Source organism: Bufo bufo, chromosome 1 (assembly GCF_905171765.1).
Source record: "Bufo bufo chromosome 1, aBufBuf1.1, whole genome shotgun sequence".
NCBI lineage: Eukaryota > Metazoa > Chordata > Amphibia > Anura > Bufonidae > Bufo > Bufo bufo.
The window spans coordinates 525,158,995-525,184,188 of NC_053389.1; the positions used below are offsets into that span (position 1 = coordinate 525,158,995).

The 25,194-nt window shown below is 43.8% G+C and overlaps 1 protein-coding gene across 6 annotated transcripts in view; it reads right to left on the bottom strand.

Moving 5' to 3' along the window:
- CADPS2 (calcium dependent secretion activator 2) overlaps positions 1-25,194 on the bottom strand; it is a 786,809-nt gene that overhangs the window by 615,190 nt on the left and 146,425 nt on the right. For all 6 annotated transcript variants that reach the window (XM_040411689.1, XM_040411674.1, XM_040411680.1 and 3 more), the window contains exons 5-6: positions 23,360-23,596; positions 10,177-10,298 (exon numbers count right to left, since the gene is read on the bottom strand). In XM_040411689.1, coding sequence (XP_040267623.1) covers positions 10,177-10,298; positions 23,360-23,596 — 359 coding nt within the window. The remainder of the gene's footprint in view (positions 1-10,176; positions 10,299-23,359; positions 23,597-25,194) is intronic.

The window sequence follows — 25,194 nt, forward strand, 5'->3', positions numbered from 1 at the left end:
AAACAGTCCATTTGCACAACCGCAAACTCCCCATTTGCACAAGGTTGGATACCAAGCTAGCCATGTCCCGTTCCTTGTCCTCACTGACGTCATTGAAGGTCTCTTCCTCCACCCAGCCACGTACAACACCAAGGGTCCCCGAAAGGTGACAACAAGCTCCCTGGGACGCCTGCTGTGGTTGGTCTTCCACCTCCTCAAAGCCACCTTCCTCCTCTGACTCCTCTTCTTCAGACTCCTCTCTCTGCGTTGCCGCAGGTCCAGCAATCGACGACGACAAGGCTGCTTCTGGTGGTGATGGCGACCACAACTCTTCCTCTTCATGCTCATCTACGGCCTGATCCAGCACTCTTCGCAGGGCACGCTCCAGAAAAAACGCATATGGGATGAGGTCGATGATGTTGCCTTGGGTTTGACTGACCAGGTTTGTAACCTCCGCAAAAGGACGCATGAGCCTACAGCCATTGTGCATGAGCGTTCAGTAACGCGGCTAAAAAATACCCAGCTCCGCAGAGGCTGTTTTCTTTTTTTTAAATTAAAAAAATCTATTCTTACCAGTTTAATCTCTGTTTTGTCCCCTATCAGGGGCCAGTGTGGTGAATGGAATAGATTTTAGGAACCGGGAGATGGAAAGAGAGGCTTGGTTGGTCCTCTTACTTCCAATTTGGGGCACTGCGCGTGCGCCATGCAATGCCAATATGAGTGGTATGTTAAGTAGTACTATTCCTATCAGTTTAATCCCTGTTACGTCACCTATCAGGGGACGTGTATGGAATAGATTTTAGACAACCGCAAAGAGTTGTCAATAGTTGACACACTCATGACATAAATTTTATTCCTCTATGCGTCAATATTGGTGTAGTGATGACTGTGCTCGTGCGCACGTTTGGGAGATTGCAGTCGATGGCTGTTTTTCAAAGCCTATGGTCGTGCTGAGGTAGTTCAGTGACAGTTAAGTGACCCAGAAAACAATGATTCTGCAGTGTAGGAACATTGTTGGCCTAGTAGGCTTTAATAATCACCTTAGATGATCACAAAGAACATTAATGTTTTTTCTAAGCAAAATTATCCAGCCGATCGCTTTTGGTCTGTTCACAATGAAGCAACGACCTTATCTCATCTGGGGTGTGCCAATATTGCCCTTGCCAACACACTCAGAGGTGATCGCTTCATTGTGATACGCAAGCCCCTTCACCACAACAAGGTAACGATCACAAAGGTGAATTGACACATGTATGTGCCTTTTTTTTTTGTTTTGTTTTTGCAGCCACAGTGCAGCACCAGAGGCCAGAAAAATTAGGCATGTACACATGCCTGAAAAACTCGGTATTGTTGATGTTTTCCAGGCAAAAAGTGCACTAAAACATGCGGCTTGAACCCTAGTTGGTGGCGGAGAAGTCACGCAAGTCATCCGGCATGCAGAGATTAAATACAGCAGCGTGTGGACCATTTTATAGCCCATGGCATCTCATCAGGCCTTTTTTAGTCAAATGCATCCCCCACTGTCAGTCCCTTCGGGATCCATGCCTCATTCATCTTAATAAAGGTGAGGTAATCTAGACTTTTTTGACCTAGGCGACTTCTCTTCTCAGTGACAATACCTCCTGCTGCGCTGAAGGTCCTTTCTGACAGGACACTTGAAGCGGGGCAGGCCAGAAGTTCTATCGCAAACTGGGATAGCTCAGGCCACAGGTCAAGCCTGCACACCCAGTAGTCAAGGGGTTCATCGCTCCTCAGAGTGTCGATATCTGCAGTTAAGACGAGGTAGTCTGCTACCTGTCGGTCGAGTCGTTCTCTGAGGGTGGACCCCGAAGGGCTGTGGCGATGCGTAGGACTTAAAAAGCTCCGCATGTCCTCCATCAACAACATGTCTGTAAAGCGTCCTGTCCTTGCCGGCGTGGTCGTGGTAGGAGGAGGATTACTTTCACCTCTTCCCCTGTTAGATTCCCGTTGTGCTGTGACATCACCCTTATACGCTGTGTAAAGCATACTTTTTAACTTGTTTTGTAACTGCTGCATCCTTTCCGACTTCCGGTAATTCGGTAACATTTCAGCCACTTTCTGCTTATACCGGGGTCTAGTATCGTGGCCACCCAGTACAGGTCGTTCTACTTCAGCCTTTTTATACGAGGGTCCCTCAACAGGCATGACAGCATGAAAAGACCCCATTTGCACAAGGTTGGATGCCGAGCTACTCATGTCCCGTTCCTCGTCCTCACTGATCTCATTGAAGGTCTGTTCATCCCCCCAGCCACGTACAACACCACGGGTACCAGATAGGTGACAACGAGCACCCTGGGATGCCTGCTGTGGTTGGTCTTCCTCCTCTGACTCCTCTTCCAGCGTTGCCGCAGGTCCAGCAAGCGATGCTGATAAGGCTGTTTCTGGCGGTGATGGTGACAACTCTTCCTCTTCATGCTCATCTACGGCCTGATCCAGCACTCTTCGCAGGACACGCTCCAGGAAGAAAACAAATGGGATGATGTCGCTGATGGTGCCTTCTGTGCGACTGACTAGGTTTGTCACCTCCTCAAAAGGACACATGAGCCTACAGGCATTGCGCATGAGCGTTCAGTAACGTGGCAAAAAAATACCCAGCTCCGCAGAGGCGGTCCTAGCACCCCAGTCATACAAATACTCGTTGACGGCTTTTTCTTGTTGGAGCAGGCGGTCGAACATTAGGAGTGTTGAATTCCAACGTGTCGGGCTGTCGCAAATCAAGCGCCTCACTGGCATGTTTTTTCGCCGCTGAATATCTGAAAAGTGCGCCATGGCTGTGTAGGAACGCCTGAAATGGCCACACACCTTCCTGGCCTGCTTGAGGACGTCCTGTAAGCCTGGCTACTTATGCACAAAGCGTTGTACGATCAGATTCAACACATGTGCCATGCACATGGCACATGTGTCAACTTGCCCAAATTCAATGCCGCCAACAAATTGCTTCCGTTGTCACACACCACTTTGCCGATCTCCAGTTGGTGCTGAATCAGCCACTGATCCACCTGTGCGTTCAGGGCAGACAGGAGTGCTGGTCCGGTGTGACTCTCTGCTTTCAGGCAAGTCAACTCCTCTGCAGAGCCACGCATTCCATGCTTGGCAGCTTTCAGCAGGTTTACCCAATGCGCAGTGTACGTGATATACCTGCCCTGACCGTGCTTTGCAGACTAGGTATCAGTGGTCAGATGGACCCTTGCCCCAACACTGTGTGCCAGACATGCCATGACTTCCTTTTCCACAATAGAGTACAGGTTGGGGATTGCCTTTTGTGAAAATACATTTCGGCCGGGTACCTTCCACTGCGGTGTCCCAATAGCTACAAATTTTTGGAAGGCCTCAGACTCCACCAGCTTGTAGAGTAAAAGCTGGCGGGCTAAGAGTTCCGACAAGCCAGCTGTCAGACACCGGGCAAGGGGGAGACTCTGTGACATTGGCTTCTTACTCTCAAACATTTCCTTGACAAACACCTGACTATGGGCAGATGAGCAGGAACTGCTGAAGGTGAGAGGCGGAGTGGCGGATGTTTGAGAGGGGGCAAGGAGGACAGCAGTGGTTGACGTGGCTGAAGATGCTGGACCAGGGGGGGGGATGGTGGCTTTGAGTTTGTGTGCTGCTTGTACTCATCATGTGTTGATCTCATAGGCGTTTGTGATGTGAGATCATGTGCCTTCGCAAAGCAGTTGTACCTAGGTGGGTGTTGGACTTCCCACAACTCAGTTTCTTTTGGCACAGGTTGCAAATGGCATCGCTGTTATCAGAGGCAGACACACAAAAAAAAATGCCCCACTGCTGAGCTTTGCAATGACGGCATTCTGGTGGTGGCAACAGCATGCGTTGATTGGCGTGCTGTCTGGCTGACCCCAGGTGCTGATACATGCTGTCTGACTGTGCCACTATCTCCTTGCGACGACCTCCCCCTGCTTCCAACTCGTCTCCTCCTCCTCTCTGTCTCCCCATCTGAACTTTCCCCCTGTTCTTCTCTTCGAGCGGGCACCCACGTGACATCCGCAGATACATTGTCATCATCAACCGCATCACTTATATCTGACAACTCAGCAAAGGAAGCAGCAGCGGGTACATCATCATCATCACACCGTGCGTCCATGTGTGTAATGCTGCCTGACTGAGACATATCCCTGTTATCTACATCCTCTGGCAATAATGGTTGCGCATCACTCATTTCTTCCAACTGATGTGTAAATAACTCCTCTGACAGATCAAGTGAAGCAGCTGTGGTGCTAGTGTTGGTGGTGGTGGCAGGCGAGTGGTAACTTGAGAGGTGCCCGAAGCTGAACTGGAGGAGGATGGTGCGTCAAGGTTCAGAGCGGAAGCTGTAGAAGATTGGGTGTCCTGTGTAAGACAGTCAACTATGTTCTCAGAACTTTTCGAGTTCAGGGTACGTGGCCTCTGAACACTGGGCATTATTCTAGGGCCAAAGGAAATCACAGCACCACAACCACAACGGCCCCTGCGGGGTGGCCTGCCTCTGCCTGTCATTTTTTTTTTCCGATTAGTTGTACTATGCGTGCAAGCTACTGTGACACCTGATATGAGTGGTGCAACTGGGCACTGGCAGTAGTGGGCACAGTACACGCTGTAGGCCTGACACACGCTTGCAGGCAACTGCAATTATATTACAGTGAAAAAATTGTTTTTTATTTTTAAATGCAAGCTACTGTGACACCAGATATGAGTGGTGGCACTGGCAGTAGTGGGCACAGTACACGCTGTGGGCCTGACACACACGCTGGCAGGCAACTGCAATTAGATTACGGAGAGAAAAAAAAAGCAGACTGATGTACTAGAACTAAAAAGGGCTTTTTGGGGTGCTGTCAGGACGCTGTCCTTACAGCAGATCAGATGAGTCTTTGAGGAGTGGACATTGAATACACTGGCCTAGCTAGCGATTTCCCTATTAAATCAGCAGCAGCTGCACTGTCCCTCCTCTCACTAAGACTGCAGCTTCAGAATGAATCTAAGATGGATGCTGTCCTTGCTTTTTGATAGGAGGTGGGAGGGTCTGGGAGGGAGGGTATGCTGCTGATTGGCTGGAATGTGTCTGCTGACTGTGAGGTACAGGGTCAAAGTTTGCTCAATAATGACGTATAGGGGGCGGACCGAACATCGCATATGTTCGCCCGCCGCGGCGAACGCGAACAAGCGATGTTCACCGGCGAATAGTTCGGGACATCTCTAATTCTATGTTTACAAAGTTTTAAAATTACAGAAGGTATACAAACCACTGTAAAATACTGAGTGACTGATCTCCCATCAATATACACATTTCAATAGCCTAAGTATGACTGCTATATTCTATCAATATTTCTAATCAACATTCTAAGGGTATGTTCACATCTAAGTTCCAGCACAGAATTCGTAAAAATAGCGGAGAAATAAGTCCTGTATGCAGGACTCTTTTCTCTGGTAAAAAGGTGTTTTCCCAAACGAAAACCAAATGGGGTCTGTTCAGCTCCATTTGCATCAGTTATGTGCACTTCATTTATTTTCACTGCTCTGCTCCTATAACGGAGCAGAATAATGGAAATAACACATGCTGATGTGATGGAGACCTAGTATGAGTGAAAAGAAAAGAAAAGGAGAGAGAAATAAAATGTCCACGGGTGCTCTAATTATTTCTGATATTATTAATTGTTTAAGTGAATCAGTAAATATGTCAAAATCATGGCAACATTACCTTAAACTACATATATGTTAGTAGATTGGAAGAAATAATCAACCTATTTAATCTGCTGTCTTATTTGAAGGAACACATTGATAAAGAAGCTTTATAAGAAAAGACTGCTGTGTATTGACTGTTCTCTATGTTAGCTCAACACAAGGACAGCCACTGACATCTTCATTAAAATAGTCACATTCTCTGAAAAGATATTTTTAGGACTCTCTTACATCATGTACTGGAGATGAAAAGGAAGATAAGAGCCATGCTCAAGGGAAAGGGTAGACATTCCATAAGAACATATTAGGGAATATTGCTCACCAACCTTGATCTGTGCTCTGACAGATGGCTTTATAAAAATAAAAAAGGTATACTAAGGGTCCATTCACATGTCCGTTTTTTCTTTCCTGATCTGTTCCGTTTTTTGCGGAACAGATCTGGACCAGATCTGGACCCATTCATTTTCAATGGGTCCTGGAAAAAAAACGGACAGCACAATGTGTGCTGTCCGTTTCCGTTGTTCCGTTCTGCATGTCCGTTTAAATATAAAACATGTCCTATTCTTTTCCGCAAAATTCGGATCCTGGTACAATACAAAGTCAATGGATCCGCAAAAAACGGAAGACATTCGGATGTCATTACGTATGTCATCCGTTTTATGCGGATTCCGTTCCTGGAAATTACATTTAAATTTTTATTTATTTTTTCAAAGAAATCCAAACAACTTTATTTGCTTATTGAAATTTATACATGTTTACATTTTTGCAGATCCGCAAAAAACGGATGACATACGGAAACATTTTCAGGAACAACGGATCCGCAAAAAACAGACCGAAAATCGGTATATAGAAAAATACTGACGTGTGAATGTAGCCTAAGGCTGGGTTCACACCTGAGCGTATTCGATAAGCGCTTTTTACAGGCGTTTTTATCGGGCGTTTTTGAGGCGTATTTTGGGGCGTTTTTGTATTTTGGAAACGCGCGTAGTGTGATTGACCACAGAAGCATCCAATGAATCTATGGGCGGGAACGCGCGACAATACGCCCCAAAGAAGCTCCTGTACTTCTTGGGGCGTAGGGCGTTTTACAGCGCATTCGTACGCGCTATAAAACGCTCAGGTGAGAACCATGCCCATAGGGAAACATTGGTTTTTGCCTGTTGAGCGTTTTACAGCACGTAGGAACGCGCTGTAAAACACTCAGGTGTGAACCTAGCCTAAGATTATAAGGCAATCTGTAAAGAGTGCAACTGAAGCATGTGCTCTAACAGCTCGGTTCAAGATCAGTTGACATACTGTCCTCTACCATTTTGATAAACTTTAAAGGGAACCTGTCATCAACTTTATGCTGAGCTCACTGAGGGCAGCATAAATTAGTGACAGAAATGCTGATTTCAGTGGTGTGTCACTCAAGTGGTTGCCGAGAACCAGCATCATAATCATTGCAGCACAGGCCTTGAAAAGAGTCAAATCTACCTGAGAAGAGTCATGGTTATTCATAATCTCCTGCTCACCCGCCCATCTGCTGATGATTGGCAGTTCTCTCCTAGAGAGAAAGGGAGAAAACTAGGTAGAAGCCTGTTAATCATCAGCAGGTGGGCAGGGAGAGCAGGAATTCATGAATACCCATGACTCTTCTCAGGTGGCCGTGACTCTTTTTCAGGCCCAGTCTGCAATGATTGTGAGGTTGGTTCTCGGCAACCACTTACTTTTAACTTATAAATGACAGACCGCTGAAATCAACTCACCTATCTCTACTTTATTCTGCTTTTAGTATGGGCAGTATAAAGTTGAGGACCGGTTCACTTTAAAGGGAATCTGTTAACATGCCGATGAGTCCTGAATATTCATGAGCTCCTGAAGAAAGCCAGAAGTTTATGAATATCAGGAGTCGTTGGCATGCACTGGAGCTGTTAGAACCTAGCAGCGGAAAACTGCTGATAGATTCCCTTTAACTGTATGCAACTAACTTTAACACAAATTTTATTGCTTCTGTTGTTCCCTCCCACCTTTTTATTGACAGGTTTTAGGGCATTATTTGATTTACTGCATCTTGTACTGAAATACAAGGGGAAAAAAAAAATCTTGGTGGGGTGAATTTGAAAGAAAATGCAATTCAGCCATAATTTTGGGTTTTTGTCTTTATAGTGTTCACTTTGTACTAAAAATGACATAACATAATGTATTGTACTGAATTGAAACAGGGATCAAACCCTGAAAAAATGAAGTCCAACAGTGGGACAAATATAAAAAGTACAAAAAAAAAAAGTTTTTTATAATAATAAAAATTGAAGTTTGGAAGTAAAATTAAAAATAAAATAAAAAAAGCGTCCTTTTCCCAAAATAAAGTAAAAAACAACTGTAAAAAATAGGGAAAATAACAAAAGTAGACATATTAGGTATCGCCTGGCTCTATAACAATATAAACTTTTTTTGTTACCTTACATTACCAAAAGTGCAACACCAAGCGATCAAAAAGGCATATGCACCCCAGAATAGTACCAATCTAACAGTCACCTCATCCCGCAAAAAATTAGCTCCTGAGATGGAGCTAGACAATTGCCCAAAAAATTTAAAACTATGGCTGTCAGAATATGGAGACACTAAAACATTCTTTTTTTTTGTTTGTTTCAAAAATGCTGTTATTGCATAAAACTAAAAAATAAATAAAAAATGTATACATATTAGGTATCGCCACGTCCGTAACAACCCGCTGTATAAAAATATCACATGCCCTAACACCTTAGGTAAACACTAGAAAAAAAAATAATTATGTATCAAAAAAGCCATTTTTTGTCACCTTAAATCACAAAAAGTGTAATACCAAGCGATCAAAAAGTCATATGCACCCTAAAATAGTACCAATCAAACCGTCATCTCATACCGAAAAAAATGATACCCTACCTAGGACAATCCCCCCAAAAATAACTATGGCTTTCAGAATATGGAGACACAAAAAAAAATATTTTTTTTCAAAAGTGCTTTATGTAAAACTGAAACAAAACCCAAAAATTTGTCATATTTGGCATTGTTGCGTCCGTAACAACCTGCTCTATAAAAATACCACATGATCTAAACTGTCAGATGAACATTGTAAATAACAAAAAAATAAAAACGGTGCCTTTTTTTGTTACCTTACCTCACAAAAAGTGTAATATAGAGCAATCAAAAATCATATGTACCCTAAAATAGTACCAAAAAAACTGCCACCTTATCCCTTAGTTTCCAAATTGGGATTTTTTTTTTGGGAGTTTCTACTCTAGGGGTGCATCATGGGGCTTCAAATGTTACATGGCAACTTAAAATGATCCCAGTGAAATCTGCCTTCCAAAAACCATATGGCGTTCCTTTCCTTCTGAGCCCTGCCGTGTGCCTGTACAGCAGTTTACGACCACATATGGGGTGTTTCTGTATACTACAGAATCAGGGTAATAAATATTGAGTTTTGTTTGGTTGTTAGCGGGAAAAAATTGATTAAAATGAAAAAAGTGCCAAAAAAGTGAAATTCTGAAATTATAAAATCAGTTTTGAATACCTTGAGGGGTGTAGTTTCTAAAATGGCGTGAATTTATGGGTGGTTTCAAATATGTAAGCCCCAGAAAGGGACTTCATATCTGAACTGGTCCTGAAAAAACTGGGTTTTGGAAATTTTCTTAAACATTTTAAGATTTGCTTCTAAACTTCTAAGCCTTCTAACGTCCCAAAAAAATAAAATGTCATTTTCAAAATGATCCAAACATGAAATTTTTGTTAAATTTGGTATTTTAAATAAAAATGAAATATTTTGACTTAAATTTTGCCACCGTCATGAAGTACAATATGTGACGAGAAAACAGTCTCAGAATGGCTTGGATAAGTAAAAGCGTTTTAAAGTTATTACCACAAAGTGACATGTCAGATTTGCAAGATTAGGCTGAAGGGGTTGAAAATATTAAAGCCTTTGAAAAAAAATGTCTTTGCACCGCCATATTCTGACACCCCCTAACTTTTTTTATATATGTTTTCACCTTACAGAGCGTGTGAGGACTTGTTTTTTGGCTTTTTGATCACCTTATTAAATTCTTTTGGATGATGGAGAGGTGGCCATAAAAAATTAAGAAATCGGGCATCTTTAATCTTTAATTTCTGGCTAATGACTGTAGAAAAATGGCTTGGGATCACAGTCATTGTAAGTCAGATGTCAGTTGTATTGCACAGGCAGCAACACCAGCATATACTTCATCTGCATGTAAATCATGTACATTTGCATATTATAACAGTACATTAACAATTCAGCACAAAAGACTGTAGAATATATGACCTGCAGAGTTATAACATAGTAATAAACATTTATGGGGTTATTCATCAAACTGGTGTAAAGTAGAACTGGCTTAGCTGTCCATAGCAACCAGATTCCACCTTCCATTTTTAACAGCTCCTTTGGAAAATTAAAGGTGGAATCTGGTTGCTATGGGCAACTAAGCCAGTTCTACTTTACACCAGTTTGATAAATTTAGTTTCACTTACTGAGGTCTTGAGGCTTCCGCTTGATCTGTCTGGAGTTTTTCACCACCCTCAACTTCCATTGTACAGTATACAATTCTGTTTGGAGCAACTGATTTCAGGCCCTGAACTTCCATGATAACGATCTATATAGAAGCAGATGAAGGTAAATAAACATAACATTAGTTTAAAAAAATATATAAAATTATATACTCCAACAGATAAAAAAAATACTTTATTTACCCATAAAGATCATGCGACGTTTCGGCTCTACACAGGAGCCCTGTGTAGAGCCGAAACGCTGCATGATGTTTATGGGTAAATAAAGTATTTTTCTATTTTTTTTAATATTATATATATATATATATATATATATATACACATACATACATACATATATATACACACACACACACACACACATACTGCTCAAAAAAATAAAGGGAACACTTAAACAACACAATGTAACTCCAAGTCAATCACACTTCTGTGAAATCAAACTGTCCACTTAGGAAGCAACACTGAGTGACAATCAATTTCACATGCTGTTGTGCAAATGGGATAGACAACAGGTGGAAATTATAGGCAATTAGCAAGACACCCCCAATAAAGGAGTGGTTCTGCAGGTGGTGACGACAGACCACTTCTCAGTTCCTATGCTTCCTGGCTGATGTTTTGGTCACTTTTGAATGCTGGCGGTGCTTTCACTCTAGTGGTAGCATGAGACGGAGTCTACAACCCACACAAGTGGCTCAGGTAGTGCAGCTTATCCAGGATGGCACATCAATGCGAGCTGTGGCAAGAAGGTTTGCTGTGTCTGTCAGCGTAGTGTCCAGAGCATGGAGGTGCTACCAGGAGACAGGCCAGTACATCAGGAGACGTGGAGGAGGCCGTAGGAGGGCAACAACCCAGCAGCAGGACCGCTACCTCCGCCTTTGTGCAAGGAGGAACAGGAGGAGCACTGCCAGAGCCCTGCAAAATGACCTCCAGCAGGCCACAAATGTGCATGTGTCTGCTCAAACGGTCAGAAACAGACTCCATGAGGGTGATATGAGGGCCCGACGTCCACAGGTGGGGGTTGTGCTTACAGCCCAACACCGTGCAGGACGTTTGGCATTTGCCAGAAAACACCAAGATTGGCAAATTCGCCACTGGCGCCCTGTGCTCTTCACAGATGAAAGCAGGTTCACACTGAGCACAGGTGACAGACGTGACAGAGTCTGGAGACGCCGTGGAGAACGTTCTGCTGCCTGCAACATCCTCCAGCATGACCGGTTTGACATTGGGTCAGTAATGGTGTGGGGTGGCATTTCTTTGGAGGGCCGCACAGCCCTCCATGTGCTCGCCAGAGGTAGCCTGACTGCCATTAGGTACCGAGATGAGATCCTCAGACCGCTTGTGAGACCATATGCTGGTGCGGTTGGCCCTGGGTTCCTCCTAATGCAAGACAATGCTAGACCTCATGTGGCTGGAGTGTGTCAGCAGTTCCTGCAAGACGAAGGCATTGATGCTATGGACTGGCCCGCCCGTTCCCCAGACCTGAATCCAATTGAGCACATCTGGGACATCATGTCTCGCTCTATCCACCAACGTCACGTTGCACCACAGACTGTCCAGGAGTTGGCAGATGCTTTAGTCCAGGTCTGTAAAGAACAAAGTACACACACACACACACACACATATATATATATATATATATATATATATATATATATATATACACACATACACACATATACACACACATATATACACACTGCTCAAAAAAATAAAGGGAACACAAAAATAACACATCCTAGATCTGAGTTAATTAAATATTCTTCTGAAATACTTTGTTCTTTACATAGTTGAATGTGCTGACAACAAAAATCACACAAAAATTAAAAAATGGAAATCAAATTTTTCAACCCATGGAGGTCTGGATTTGGAGTCACACTCAAAATTAAAGTGGAAAAACACACTACAGGCTGATCCAACTTTGATGTAATGTCCTTAAAACAAGTCAAAATGAGGCTCAGAAGTAGTGTGTTTGGCCTCCACGTGCCTGTATGACCTCCCTACAACGCCTGTGCATGCTCCTGATGAGGTGGCGGACGGTCTCCTGAGGGATCTCCTCCCAGACCTGAACTAAAGCATCTGCCAACTCCTGGACAGTCTGTGGTGCAATGTGACATTGGTGGATAGAGAGAGACATGATGTCCCAGATGTGCTCAATTGGATTCAGGTCTGTGTAACGGGCGGGCCAGTCCATGGCATCAATGCCTTTGTCTTGCAGGAACTGCTGACACACTCCAGCCACATGAGGTCCAGCATTGTCTTGCATTAGGAGGAACCCAGGGCCAACCGCACCAGCATATGGTCTTACAAGGGGTCTGAGGATCTCATCTCGGTACCTAATGGCAGTCAGGCTACCTCCGGCGAGCACATGGAGGGCTGTGCGGCCCTCCAAAGAAATGCCACCCCACACCATTACTGACCCAATGCCAAACCGGTCATGCTGGAGGATGTTGCAGGCAGCAGAACGTTCTCCACGGCGTCTCAAGACTCTGTCACGTCTGTCACATGTGCTCAGTGTGAACCTGCTTTCATCTGTGAAGAGCACAGGGCGCCAGTGGCGAATTTGCCAATCTTGGTGTTCTCTGGCAAATGCCAAACGTCCTGCACGGTGTTGGGCTGTAAGCACAACCCCCACCTGTGGACGTCGGGCCCTCATATCACCCTCATGGAGTCTGTTTCTGACCGTTTGAGCAGACACATGCACATTTGTGGCCTGCTGGAGGTCATTTTGCAGGGCTCTGGCAGTGCTCCTCCTGTTCCTCCTTGCACAAAGGCGGAGGTAGCGGTCCTGCTGCTGGGTTGTTGCCCTCCTACGGCCTCCTCCACGTCTCCTGATGTACTGGCCTGTCTCCTGGTAGCGCCTCCATGCTCTGGACACTACGCTGACAGACACAGCAAACCTTCTTGCCACAGCTCGCATTGATGTGCCATCCTGGATAAGCTGCACTACCTGAGCCACTTGTGTGGGTTGTAGACTCCGTCTCATGCTACCACTAGAGTGAAAGCACCGCCAGCATTCAAAAGTGACCAAAACATCAGCCAGGAAGCATAGGAACTGAGAAGTGGTCTGTGGTCACCACCTGCAGAACCACTCCTTTATTGGGGGTGTCTTGCTAATTGCCTATAATTTCCACCTGTTGTCTATCCCATTTGCACAACAGCATGTGAAATTGATTGTCACTCAGTGTTGCTTCCTAAGTGGACAGTTTGATTTCACAGAAGTGTGATTGACTTGGAGTTACATTGTGTTATTTAAGTGTTCCCTTTATTTTTTTGAGCATATTATATATATATATATATATATATATATATATATATATATATATTTATTTAATGTGTCGAAAATGGATTTTGCCTATTCACATATCTAAAGACCTGAATAACCAAACCAAGAGATATACCGTATTTTTCGCCCCATAAGACGCACTATTACCCCCCCAAAAGGGGGGGGGGGGGGAAATGCACCTGCGTCTTATGGGGCGAATGCTTCCATTTTACATCGCAGTCTGCGACGCTGCAGCATCACAGACTGCGATGTATGAGTCAGGAGAGAGGAGGGGCTGGAGTCCGTAACTAGGGGCGGGGCCCAGTGCAGTCACTGTACTCTTACACCGGGCCCAGCCGCTCACCGCAGTATTTAAAAACATGATTCCTTATCCTGTTATTAAGTTTAACTAACGCTGCGCTCTCCCATGTTCCTATGTCCCCCCTGTATCCCCACAGCACTTACGAACACGCTTCCATAGCAGGCAGAGCGGACGGCACCAGTAACGTCACTCACTGACGTCGAGCGCTTGCTCCGCCCACTTTATGAATGAAGCAGGCGCGCGACATCAGTGAATGACGTTACTGCTGCCGTCCGCCCTGCCTGCTATGGAAGCGTGTTCGTAAGTGCTGTGGGGATACAGGGGGGGACACGGGAACATGGAGAGCGCAGCGTTAGTTAAACTTAATAACAGGATAAGGAATCATGTTTATAAATAATTTGGCGAGCAGAGGGCCGGTGTATTTTGGGGGACACTGTTATGAGGGGGATCTGTGGATGACATATAGCAGTGTCATCCACAGATCCCCCACCCCATAACAGTTCCATCCACAGATCCCCCACCCCATAACAATGCCATCCACAGGTCCCCCATAACAGTGCCATCCACAGGTCCCCCATAACAGTGCCATCCACAGGTCCCCCATAACAGTGCCATCCACAGGTCCCCCATAACAGTGCCATCCACAGGTCCCCCATAACAGTGCCATCCACAGGTCCCCCATAACAGTGCCATCCACAGGTCCCCCATAACAGTGCCATCCACAGGTCCCCCATAACAGTGCCATCCACAGGTCCCCCATAACAGTGCCATCCACAGGTCCCCCATAACAGTGCCATCCACAGGTCCCCCATAACAGTGCCATCCACAGGTCCCCCATAACAGTGCCATCCACAGGTCCCCCATAACAGTGCCATCCACAGGTCCCCCATAACAGTGCCATCCACAGGTCCCCCATAACAGTGCCATCCACAGGTCCCCCACATGAAAGTGCGTCATTTACAGGTCCCCCATAACAGTGCCATCCACAGGTCCCCCATAACAGTGCCATCCACAGGTCCCCCATAACAGTGCCATCCACAGGTCCCCCATAACAGTGCCATCCACAGGTCCCCCATAACAGTGCCATCCACAGGTCCCCCATAACAGTGCCATCCACAGGTCCCCCATAACAGTGCCATCCACAGGTCCCCCACATGACAGTGCGTCATCCACAGATCCCCCATAATAGTGTCATGCACAGACCACCATTAATTCAAAACCCACCAAAAGCACACCTTTTGGTTAAAAATATTTTTTTCTTATTTTCCTCCTCAAAAAACTAGGTGCGTCTTTTAGGCCGGTGCATCTTATAGGCCGGTGCGTCTTATAGGGCGAAAAATACAGTTATTATCCACAAATTAACCCTTTCAGGACTCAAGAATTTTTCACCTTCCTGACCCTGAGTAATTTTGCTAATTTGACTTGTCACTTTATGTGGTAATAACTTTCGAATGCTTTTACTCATCCAAGTGATATTTTTTTCGTGACACATTGTACTTCATGTTAGTGGTAAATTTGAGTCGATATATTTTATCTTTATTTATAATATGGTTTTTGGAGGGCAGATGGAATGCTGGAATGTTTTCTGTGCACAATGTCGCATTTAAAGGAACCCTGAAGTACCTCTTCAGTGGAAACCCGCAAAAAGTAAAATCATTTTACAAACAACAACCTTCAAGGAATTTATTGAGGGTTGTAGTGAGTGCTTTGACTCTACAGGTGTTTCATAGAATTTAGAAATACTTAATTGTCCCTACAGTATATGCTGTAAATTAGCTTCTCCATTTTTCACCTCCTTTTCAATGTGTCAAAATAGTAGGAGACTGGAGGGCAAAAAAAAGAAAATAAATAAATGTTGCCCTCACTGCCTCTCTATTATATACTGTAATAATTTTTATATTTATATATATATATATATATATATATATATATATATTACACACACTCACCTAAAGAATTATTAGGAACACCTGTTCTATTTCTCATTAATGCAATTATCTAGTCAACCAATCACATGGCAGTTGCTTCAATGCATTTAGGGGGGTGGTCCTGGTCAAGACAATCTCCTGAACTCCAAACTGAATGTCAGAATGCGAAAGAAAGGTGATTTAAGCAATTTTGAGCGTGGCATTGTTGTGGTGCCAAAGGGGCCGGTCTGAGAATTTCACAATCTGCTCAGTTACTGGGATTTTCACGCACAACCATTTCTAGGGTTTACAAAGAATGGTGTGAAAAGGGAAAACATCCAGTATGCGGCAGTCCTGTGGGCAAAAATGCCTTGTGGATGCTAGAGGTCAGAGGAGAATGGGTCGACTGATTCAAGCTGATAGAAGAGCAACGTTGACTGAAATAACCACTCGTTACAACCGAGGTATGCAGCAAAGCATTTGTGAAGCCACAACACGCACAACCTTGAGGCGGATGGGCTACAGCAGCAGAAGACCCCACCGGGTACCACTCATCTCCACTACAAATAGGAAAAAGAGGCTACAATTTGCACGAGCTCACCAAAATTGGACTGTTGAAGACTGGAAAAATGTTGCCTGGTCTGATGAGTCTCGATTTCTGTTGAGACACTCAAATGGTAGAGTCCGAATTTGGCGTAAACAGAATGAGAACATGTATCCATCATGCCTTGTTACCACTGTGCAGGCTGGTGGTGGTGGTGTAATGGTGTGGGGGATGTTTTCTGGACACACTTTAGGCCCCTTAGTGCCAATTGGGCATCGTTTAAATGACACGGGCTACCTGAGCATTGTTTCTAACCATGTCCATCCCTTCATGACCACCATGTACCCATGCTCTGATGGCTACTTCCAGCAGGATAATGCACCATGTCACAAAGCTCGAATCATTTCAAATTGGTTTCTTGAACATGACAATGAGTTCACTGTACTAAAATGGCCCCCACAGTCACCAGATCTCAACCCAATAGAGCATCTTTGGGATGTGGTGGAACGGGAGCTTCGTGCCCTGGATGTGCATCCCTCAAATCTCCATCAACTGCAAGATGCTATCCTATCAATATGGGCCAACATTTCTAAAGAATGCTATCAGCACCTTGTTGAATCAATGCCACGTAGAATTAAGGCAGGTCTGAAGGCAAAAGGGGGTCCATATTGGGACATCGACAATTCTAAAAATTTTGGCTCTATACACCACCACAATGGATTTGAAATTAAACGAACAAGATGTGCTTTAACTGCAGGATGTCAGCTGTAATTTAAGGGTATTTACATCCAAATCAGGTGAACGGTGTAGGAATTACAACAGTTTGCGTATGTGCCTCCCACTTGTTAAGGGACCAAAAGTAATGGGACAGAATAATAATCATAAATCAAACTTTCCCTTTTTAATACTTGGTTGCAAATCCTTTGAAGTCAATTACAGCCTAAAGTCTGGAACGCATAGACATCACCAGACGCTGGGTTTCATCCCTGGGGATGCTCTGCCAGGCCTTTACTGCAACTGTCTTCAGTTCCTGCTTGTTCCTGGGGCATTTTCCCTTCAGTTTTGTCTTCAGCAAGTGAAATGCATGCTCAATCGGATTCAGGTCAGGTGATTGGCTTGGCCATTGCATAACATTCCACTTCTTTCCCTTAAAAAAAACTCTTTGGTTGCTTTTGCAGTATGCTTTGGGTCATTGTCCATCTGCACTGTGAAACACTGTCCAATGAGTTCTGAAGCATTTGGCTGAATATGAGCAAATAATATTGCCCGAAACACTTCAGAATTCATCCTGCTGCTTTTGTCAGCAGTCACATCATCAATAAATACAAGAGAACCAGTTGCATTGGCAGCCATACATGCCCACGCCATGACACTACCACCACCATGCTTCACTGATGAGGTGGTATGCTTAGGATCATGAGCAGTTCCTTTCCTTCTCCATACTCTTCTCTTCCCATGACTCTGGTACAAGTTGATCTTGGTCTCATCTGTTCATAGGATGTTGTTCCAGAACTGTGAAGGCTTTTATAGATGTCGTTTGGCAAACTCTAATCTGGCCTTCCTGTTTTTGAGGCTCACCAATGGTTTACATCTTGTGGTGAACCCTCTGTATTCACTCTGGTGAAGTCTTCTCTTGATTGTTGACTTTGACAAACATACACCTACGTCCTGGAGAGTGTTCTTGATCTGGCCAACTGTTGTGAAGAGTGTTTTCTTCACCAGGGAAAGAATTCTTCGGTCATCCACCACAGTTGTTTTCAGTGATCTTTCGGGTCTTTTGGTGTTGCTGAGCTCACCGGTGTGTTCCTTCTTTTTAAGAATGTTTGGTGTTAGAGCCAAAAAAAAGAGTGTGCAAAGCAAAAGGTGGCTACTTTGAAGAACCTAGAATATGACATATTTTCAGTTGTTTCACACTTGTTTGTTATGTATATAATTCCACAAGTGTTAATTCATAGTTTTGATGCCTTCATAGTCATGAAAATAAAGAAAACTCTTTGAATGAGAAGGTGTGTCCAAACTTTTGGTCTGTACTATATATATATATATATATATATATATATATATATATATATATATATATATATATATATATATACACACTGAAGAAAATCCAGCGGGAGCACCACCAGGAATCGGGTGCAAAATCCACAGAGGCAGCGGCAATGCCCCAACAATACGATTCGAAGAAAACAGGACTGCACTCCAAATAAAGCGAAAAATCAGTGGAGCTTTATTCACCCATAACTTTGGCAACTTTGCGACGTTTCGGCTCACAAGAAGGCTCTTGTGAGCCGAAACGTCGCAAAGTTGCCAAAGTTATGGGTGAATAAAGCTCCACTGATTTTTCACTTTATTTGGAGTGCAGTCCTGTTTTCTTCGAATTATATATATATATATATAAACAAAACAAAAATGTAGCAGCACACTACTAAATGCACTAAGACTGGGTGAACAGGTTAATGTGTGAACAGGGTCAAATACATGATGCCACCTGTTCACCCAGTCTTAGTGCATTTAGTAGAGTGCTGCTACTTTTTTGTTTTTCTACATTGTTTCCTGGTAGCTTGCACCTGCGATTGTCTCTGGAGGTGCTGTTCCGCTTTTTTTTATGTATGTATAATAGAGGAATAGGCATCCTCTTTGGAACTTAGCACTCCCCACCCACCCCCTGGTGCTTTTAATCAGAGTAATAATGGAGCTGGACACTCCGTGTTAGAGTAGGTCCTATCTGATAAGAAGCTACCTTGATGTCTGGTAGATGGGCCCGACATATATTTGATCAATTATATGCGCCAAGAGCTTCTTCCCTGCTTAATAGTAAGTATTGGCGTCATGTATTTGACCCTGTTCACACATTCACCTGTTCACCCAATCTTAGTGCATTTAGTAGTGTGCTGCCACTTTTTAGTTTTTCTACATTGTTGCCTGGTAGCTTGCACCTGCGATTAAATTCAATTTTAGGGCCCTTTCACACTTGCGTTGTCCGGATCCGGCGTGTACTCCATTTGCCGGAATTACACGCCGGATCCGGAAAAACGCGAGTGAACTGAAAGCATTTGAAGACGGATCCGTCCTCAAAATGCGTTTAGTGTTACTATGGCAGCCAGGACGCTATTAAAGTCCTGGCTGCCATAGTAGTAGTGGGGAGCGGGGGAGCAGTATACTTACAGTCCGTGCGGCTCCCGGGGCGCTCCAGAATGACGTCAGAGCGCCCCATGCGCATGGATGACGTGTCCATGCGATCACGTCATCCATGTGCGTGGGGCGCACTGACGTCACTCTGGAGCGCCCGGGGAGCCGCACGGACGCTAAGTATACTGCTCCCCCGCTCCCCACTACACTTTACCATGGCTGCCAGGACTTTAGCGTCTTGGCAGCCATGGTAACCATTCAGAAAAAGCTAAACGTCGGATCCGGCAATGCGCCGAAACGACGTTTAGCTTAAGGCCGGATCCGGATTAATGCCTTTCAATGGGCATTAATTCCGGATCCGGCCTTGCGGCAAGTGTTCAGGATTTTTGGCCGGAGCAAAAAGCGCAGCATGCTGCGGTATTTTCTCCGGCCAAAAAAACGTTCCGGTCCTGAACTGAAGACATCCTGATGCATCCTGAACGGATTTCTCTCCATTCAGAATGCATTAGGATAAAACTGATCAGGATTCTTCCGGCATAGAGCCCCGACGACGGAACTCTATGCCGGAAGAAAAGAACGCAAGTGTGAAAGAGCCCTTAGTCTCATCAGACCAGAGGACCTGCCTCCATACATTTTGGGAGTCTCCCACATGCCTTTTCGCAAACTCACAACGTGCCTTTTTGTTTTTAGCTGAAAGTAATGGCTTTCTTCTGGCCACTCTGCCATAAAGCCCAACTCTATGGAGCGTACGGCTTATTGTCGTCCTATGTACAGATACTCCAGTCTCTGCTGTGGAACTCTGCAGCTCCTCCAGGGTTACCTTAAGTCTCTTTGCTGCCTGATTAATGCCCTCCTTGCCCAGTCCGTGAGTTTTGGTGGGCGTCCGTCTCTTGGCAGGTTTGCTGTTGTGCAGTGTTGTTTCCATTTGGTTATGATAGATTTAATGGTGCTCCTGGGGATCATCAAAGATTTGGAATTTTTTTTTTTAAAGCTAACCCGGACTCTTACTTCTCAACAACATTGTCCCTAACTTGTTTAGAGAGTTCCTTGGTCTTCGTGGCAGTGTTTGGTTAGTGATGCCTCTTGCTTAGGTGTTGCAGCCTCTGGGGCCTTTCAAAAAAGGTGTGTATATGTAATGACAGATCATGTGACACTTAGATTGCACACAGGTGGACATCATTTCACTAATTCTGTTACTTCTGAAGGTAATTGGTTGCACCAGAGCTTTTTATGGGCTTCCTAACAAAGGGGATGAATACATACGCACATGCCAATTTCTAAACAATAGTTTTATATATATATTTTTCTCATTTCACTTCACCAACTTAGACTATTGTGTTTTGATCCATCACATAGAATTCAGATTGAACCTAAGGCTGTAATGTAACAAAACACGAAAAAAAAAAAAAGTCAAGGGGGGGGGTGAATACTTTTGCAAGGCACTGTAAATGTACAAGTACTCTAAATAAAGTGTATTGAAAAAAATTCTCTATCTCATTTTTACACAGGGTAATAGGTGAACAGCACCCCAAACATTGTTCTGTACTTATTTTCTCCTGAATACAGAAACAGCCCATATGTGATTGCAAACTGCTGTATGGGCACACTGCAGGGCTCAGGAGGGAAAGAGCACCATATGGCTTTTGGAGGGCATATTTCGATGGAATGGTTTTCAGGCACCAAGTCGAATTTAAAGAGACCCTAAGGTACCTCTACAAAAGAAACACCCAAAAAGTTACCTAATTTTGGAAACTACACCCTTCAAGGAATTTAGTGAAGGGTGTAGTTAGTGCTTTGACTCCACAGGTGTTTCATAGAATTTAGAAACACTTGGCTTATAGGGGGAAGTGTCTGATCGGACCCCCGCCAATCTGACACTCATCCCCTATCTTGTGGATAAGGCATAAATTGTAATGGAACAGCCCCTTTTAATAACTGAAGTGTGGAAAGGGGAAGGCTGTCAATCATTGAATTTTTTAAGGGTGAGCCTAGACTGCAAGAGTACCTTAAAGGGGTATTCCCATCTCAGAAAATGGGCGTATATCGCTAGGATATGCCCCCATTGTCTGATAGGTACAGCAAAGTGGCGGCCGGCAGTGCCGGGTTCGGTCACCACCAAGCTCTCCTATTGACCCGCCGAGTGGCACGCTTGGCTATTTTCAGAATCCACATAGAAATAAATGGGAGCGAGGACACAGCTTTTATTCACTTCTATGGGGCCGACAGAAATAGCCGAGCCGATGCTCGGCTATTTTCGGAGGCCCATAGAAATGAATGGAGGGCTGCCACGCATGCGCAGTGCGCCCTCCTTCACTTTGCCGGCTGCGTTGCCGTCTGGGACCGCACCTATCAGAAAATGGGGGCATATCCTAGAGATATGCCCCTATTGTCTGAGATGGGAAAACCGCCTTTAAAACTACAAGAAAACACTGATACGAGAAAATAGAACACAGAAAACATTTAAACTGCATGCAGAATATATTTTCATTTAAGAAAAATTGAATATGAACGTTTCATGCACAAGGAAGATGCACACGTACAATGAAATCACTTTTACTTCAGTAAGTACGGCATAGAACAGCACTGAAGATAATCAATTTGTTCTTAAATTGTTAATAGATTATAATAATATTATTATTATTATTATTATTATTATTATTAAGACAATAAATTGATCATAGGATGTCCCACAGATGGGCTACACCAGAAAACAAATGTAATCTGCTGAGAAACCTAATGGAGTAGCTGGGATTCATAAAATACCGTAGAAAAAGCCATTACAAACAGACTAAGTTTTATATGGTCATTCTGCATCCATTTTCTAGCCGGTTGTTTTGTATCCATTTTTTTAATCCATTTTGCATTCTTTTTTCATTAAAAAAAGGCCATGAAAAACGGATGAATGCCATTTTTTGTTTAGCATACCAAACCCTGCAGTGCCCTCAGTACACCCCCATAGTGCATCTAGTATCTACAATGGCCTACCTGTAGTACACCCACAATGTCTATAATGCCCCCACTATATTATAAGGCCCCACACAGTACCCCCTGTATATATAAAAAAGCACTTGACTGATCCACTTGAATGTGCTTACACTCACCTCGCACTGGAGGGAACTGGAAATACTGGATGCTCAGCATCCTGGGAATGTCAGGTCCTTCCAATTTATTTATTTATTTTTCTATATTTTAACCCCTCAAAGACACTTTAACTAGTTTTAACAGCCCTTAGACAGGTGAACTCCTGTCTACATGGCCATTAAAAACAGGCCCACCATTTCATCTGGGCGTGAAAATGGGCAAAAATAGGACATAGCCATTTTTTTTAGGCAGCCATCAAAAAATAGGACATGTGAATAGCCCCACAGACAGTTTTTCAATGTCGTGTGAATGCAGCCTTAACAGTCTTGGAAAATAGATTTTCTAAATTAGGGCTCTTTCACACGAGCGGATGCCGTGCGGGTAATCTGCTGTGTGAACGAGAGCCAAGCACCGTTCCGGACAGCAGAGACACGGAGCATTAACATGATTGATAATGCTCTTTGCCTCTCTGTGACCTTTTTACTACAAAATCACAACTTTATCTCACTTATCAATATCTCACTTATCAATATCAAAGATGTTAATGCTCCGTGTCTCTGCTGTCTGCAACGGGGCTTGGCTTTCTTTCACGCAGATTACCCGCACGACATCTGCTCGTGTGAAAGAGCCCTTAGGCATCCCCTTTAGCCCCTCCCCACCAAAGGCATTTTGTTTTTGATCCCCACTTTCCATGAGCCAAAACATTATTTTTTTTTCTATCAACATAGCCTTAAGAGGGTTTGTTTAGTGTGGGGCTAATTGTATTTTTAATGGCACCATTTAATGTACTATATAATGTATTGAGAAATTTTTAAAAATGTTTACATGTACATTTTGTTTTAGTAAATTATACATACAAAACTGATCAGGCTGCCCAGCCACCTCTTAAATACCCATACCTCCAATGTAAAAGACAGGACAACATCAGATTTTGCCAGCTGAACTTCACTTTCGTCTCCAATGTCTAGAAAAGCATTATTCTGTGAGCGCTTTAACTTTTGTAGTTTAAACTCAGGACCACCTTTAGACACTGGAAGACTTTCTAGGTTGGCCATTAGTAAATTGACTGAAGCATGCAGCTCTTCTATAAACATTCCTTCCATTTCCTTTGTTAAAAACTTTGGAAATATCTTCTCCTATAAGAAAAAAACGGAGTGGTTAACAGAAAAGCTAAAGGGACATCAAATGTTATTTTTTCATCAGGTCGCCAAACTATGCAAGTTTTTAATGAAAAAAATAATAAATCAATAGGGAGAATTTGTCCATTCTGTACTCCAGAACTGTGGCTTCAAAAAGTCGAAAATATGGCTTTTGAGATTTTTGGGCCTATTTAACCCCTTAGGGACTTAGGACGTACCGGTACACCCTGTTTCCCGAGTCCTTAAGGGGTTAATGAACAATTTGTGACTCTGCATTTTTACACCACACACACACACTCCAGTTTTGCAAAGTGGGAGTGGCTAGCTATGTTAATTATGCATTACTCCAGATTTATCACTCTTTTTAAAGTTGTAACAATAAAAAAAAAAGCTGCAGCTTCACTCCAGTTGATGGATGGTGTAGAAAATTGGAGTAGCTTTGGATACATTTGGTGTCAATTTGGCAGACTCAAGCACTAACTTGAAATATTACCCTCATAATAAATTCCCTCCAATAATTGTGTTTTGTTGTACAGTCATAAGTGCCTTAATTTGTCCTCACCCTAGAGACGCTTCTTCTTAAGTTCCGCCAATCTTCTACGATCAAAGGGGTGAAACTAGGTAAATTCGTCCACAAGATGGCCGCCTTTGCGGATGATTTGCTGCTCCTACTGTCTAATCCTGAAGAGGCTCTGCCGGAGGTTATGCAGGTTTTTGAATCTTTTGGGGCCATCTCAAATTTTAAGATAGACTTTGATAAGTCGGAGGCCCTTGGCGTTTCCCTCCCTGCTGTCCTACGTACTAAAGTTAAAGCCCTCACACCATTCAAATGGCCTGTGCAAGCTATAAAATATTTAGGAGTGATGATCCCGATGAACCCCAAGTTGCTGTTTAGTCTTAATTTCCCCCCGCTACTCTCTAAAGTCACCTCAATTCTCTCTAAGAGCAGTTCCCCTTTCCTAACCTGGCTAGGCAGGAAAAATGTCCTTACCACCTACATCCTGCCATTGATAATTTACACCTTAAGAGCCTTACCTATCTTGGTACCTATTAGTTTCAGCAATAAAACTACAATCTATCATGAGCAGTTACTTATGGGATAAGAAGCGCCCCAGAATGTCCTTTCGCCTCCTTTCCCGAAGAAAGAAATATGGGGGTATCTCCCTTCCTGACCTATCGACCTACATACAAGCTATTAGTCTGGAGAGGTGGCTTAAACTCGCCAGACAAGAGACACACTGCATGCATATAGACTTAGAATTGGCCTTGTTGGGTAGGGAGCTATTTCATAGGCTGTGGACACCCGAGAGGACAGGAGAAGGGACCAAAATAGAAAGCGAACTTACAAAAGGAATGCTTCATATTTGCCATAAGTCTCTGGTGTTAACATCTACTCAGGACAAGATCTCTCCCCTAGCTCCTATCTCAGTTATTCCCACACTAATGTTTCCACAAATTAAATCTCCATCAGACATTTGGTTATCAATGTCACATCACAGATTAGGAGATATGAAAGGGTTGCAGCCCACATCCGACTTCTATACTGCCCTCTCGGGTGTACCTGCCCTTGGTAAAGACTATTCAAATAAATGACT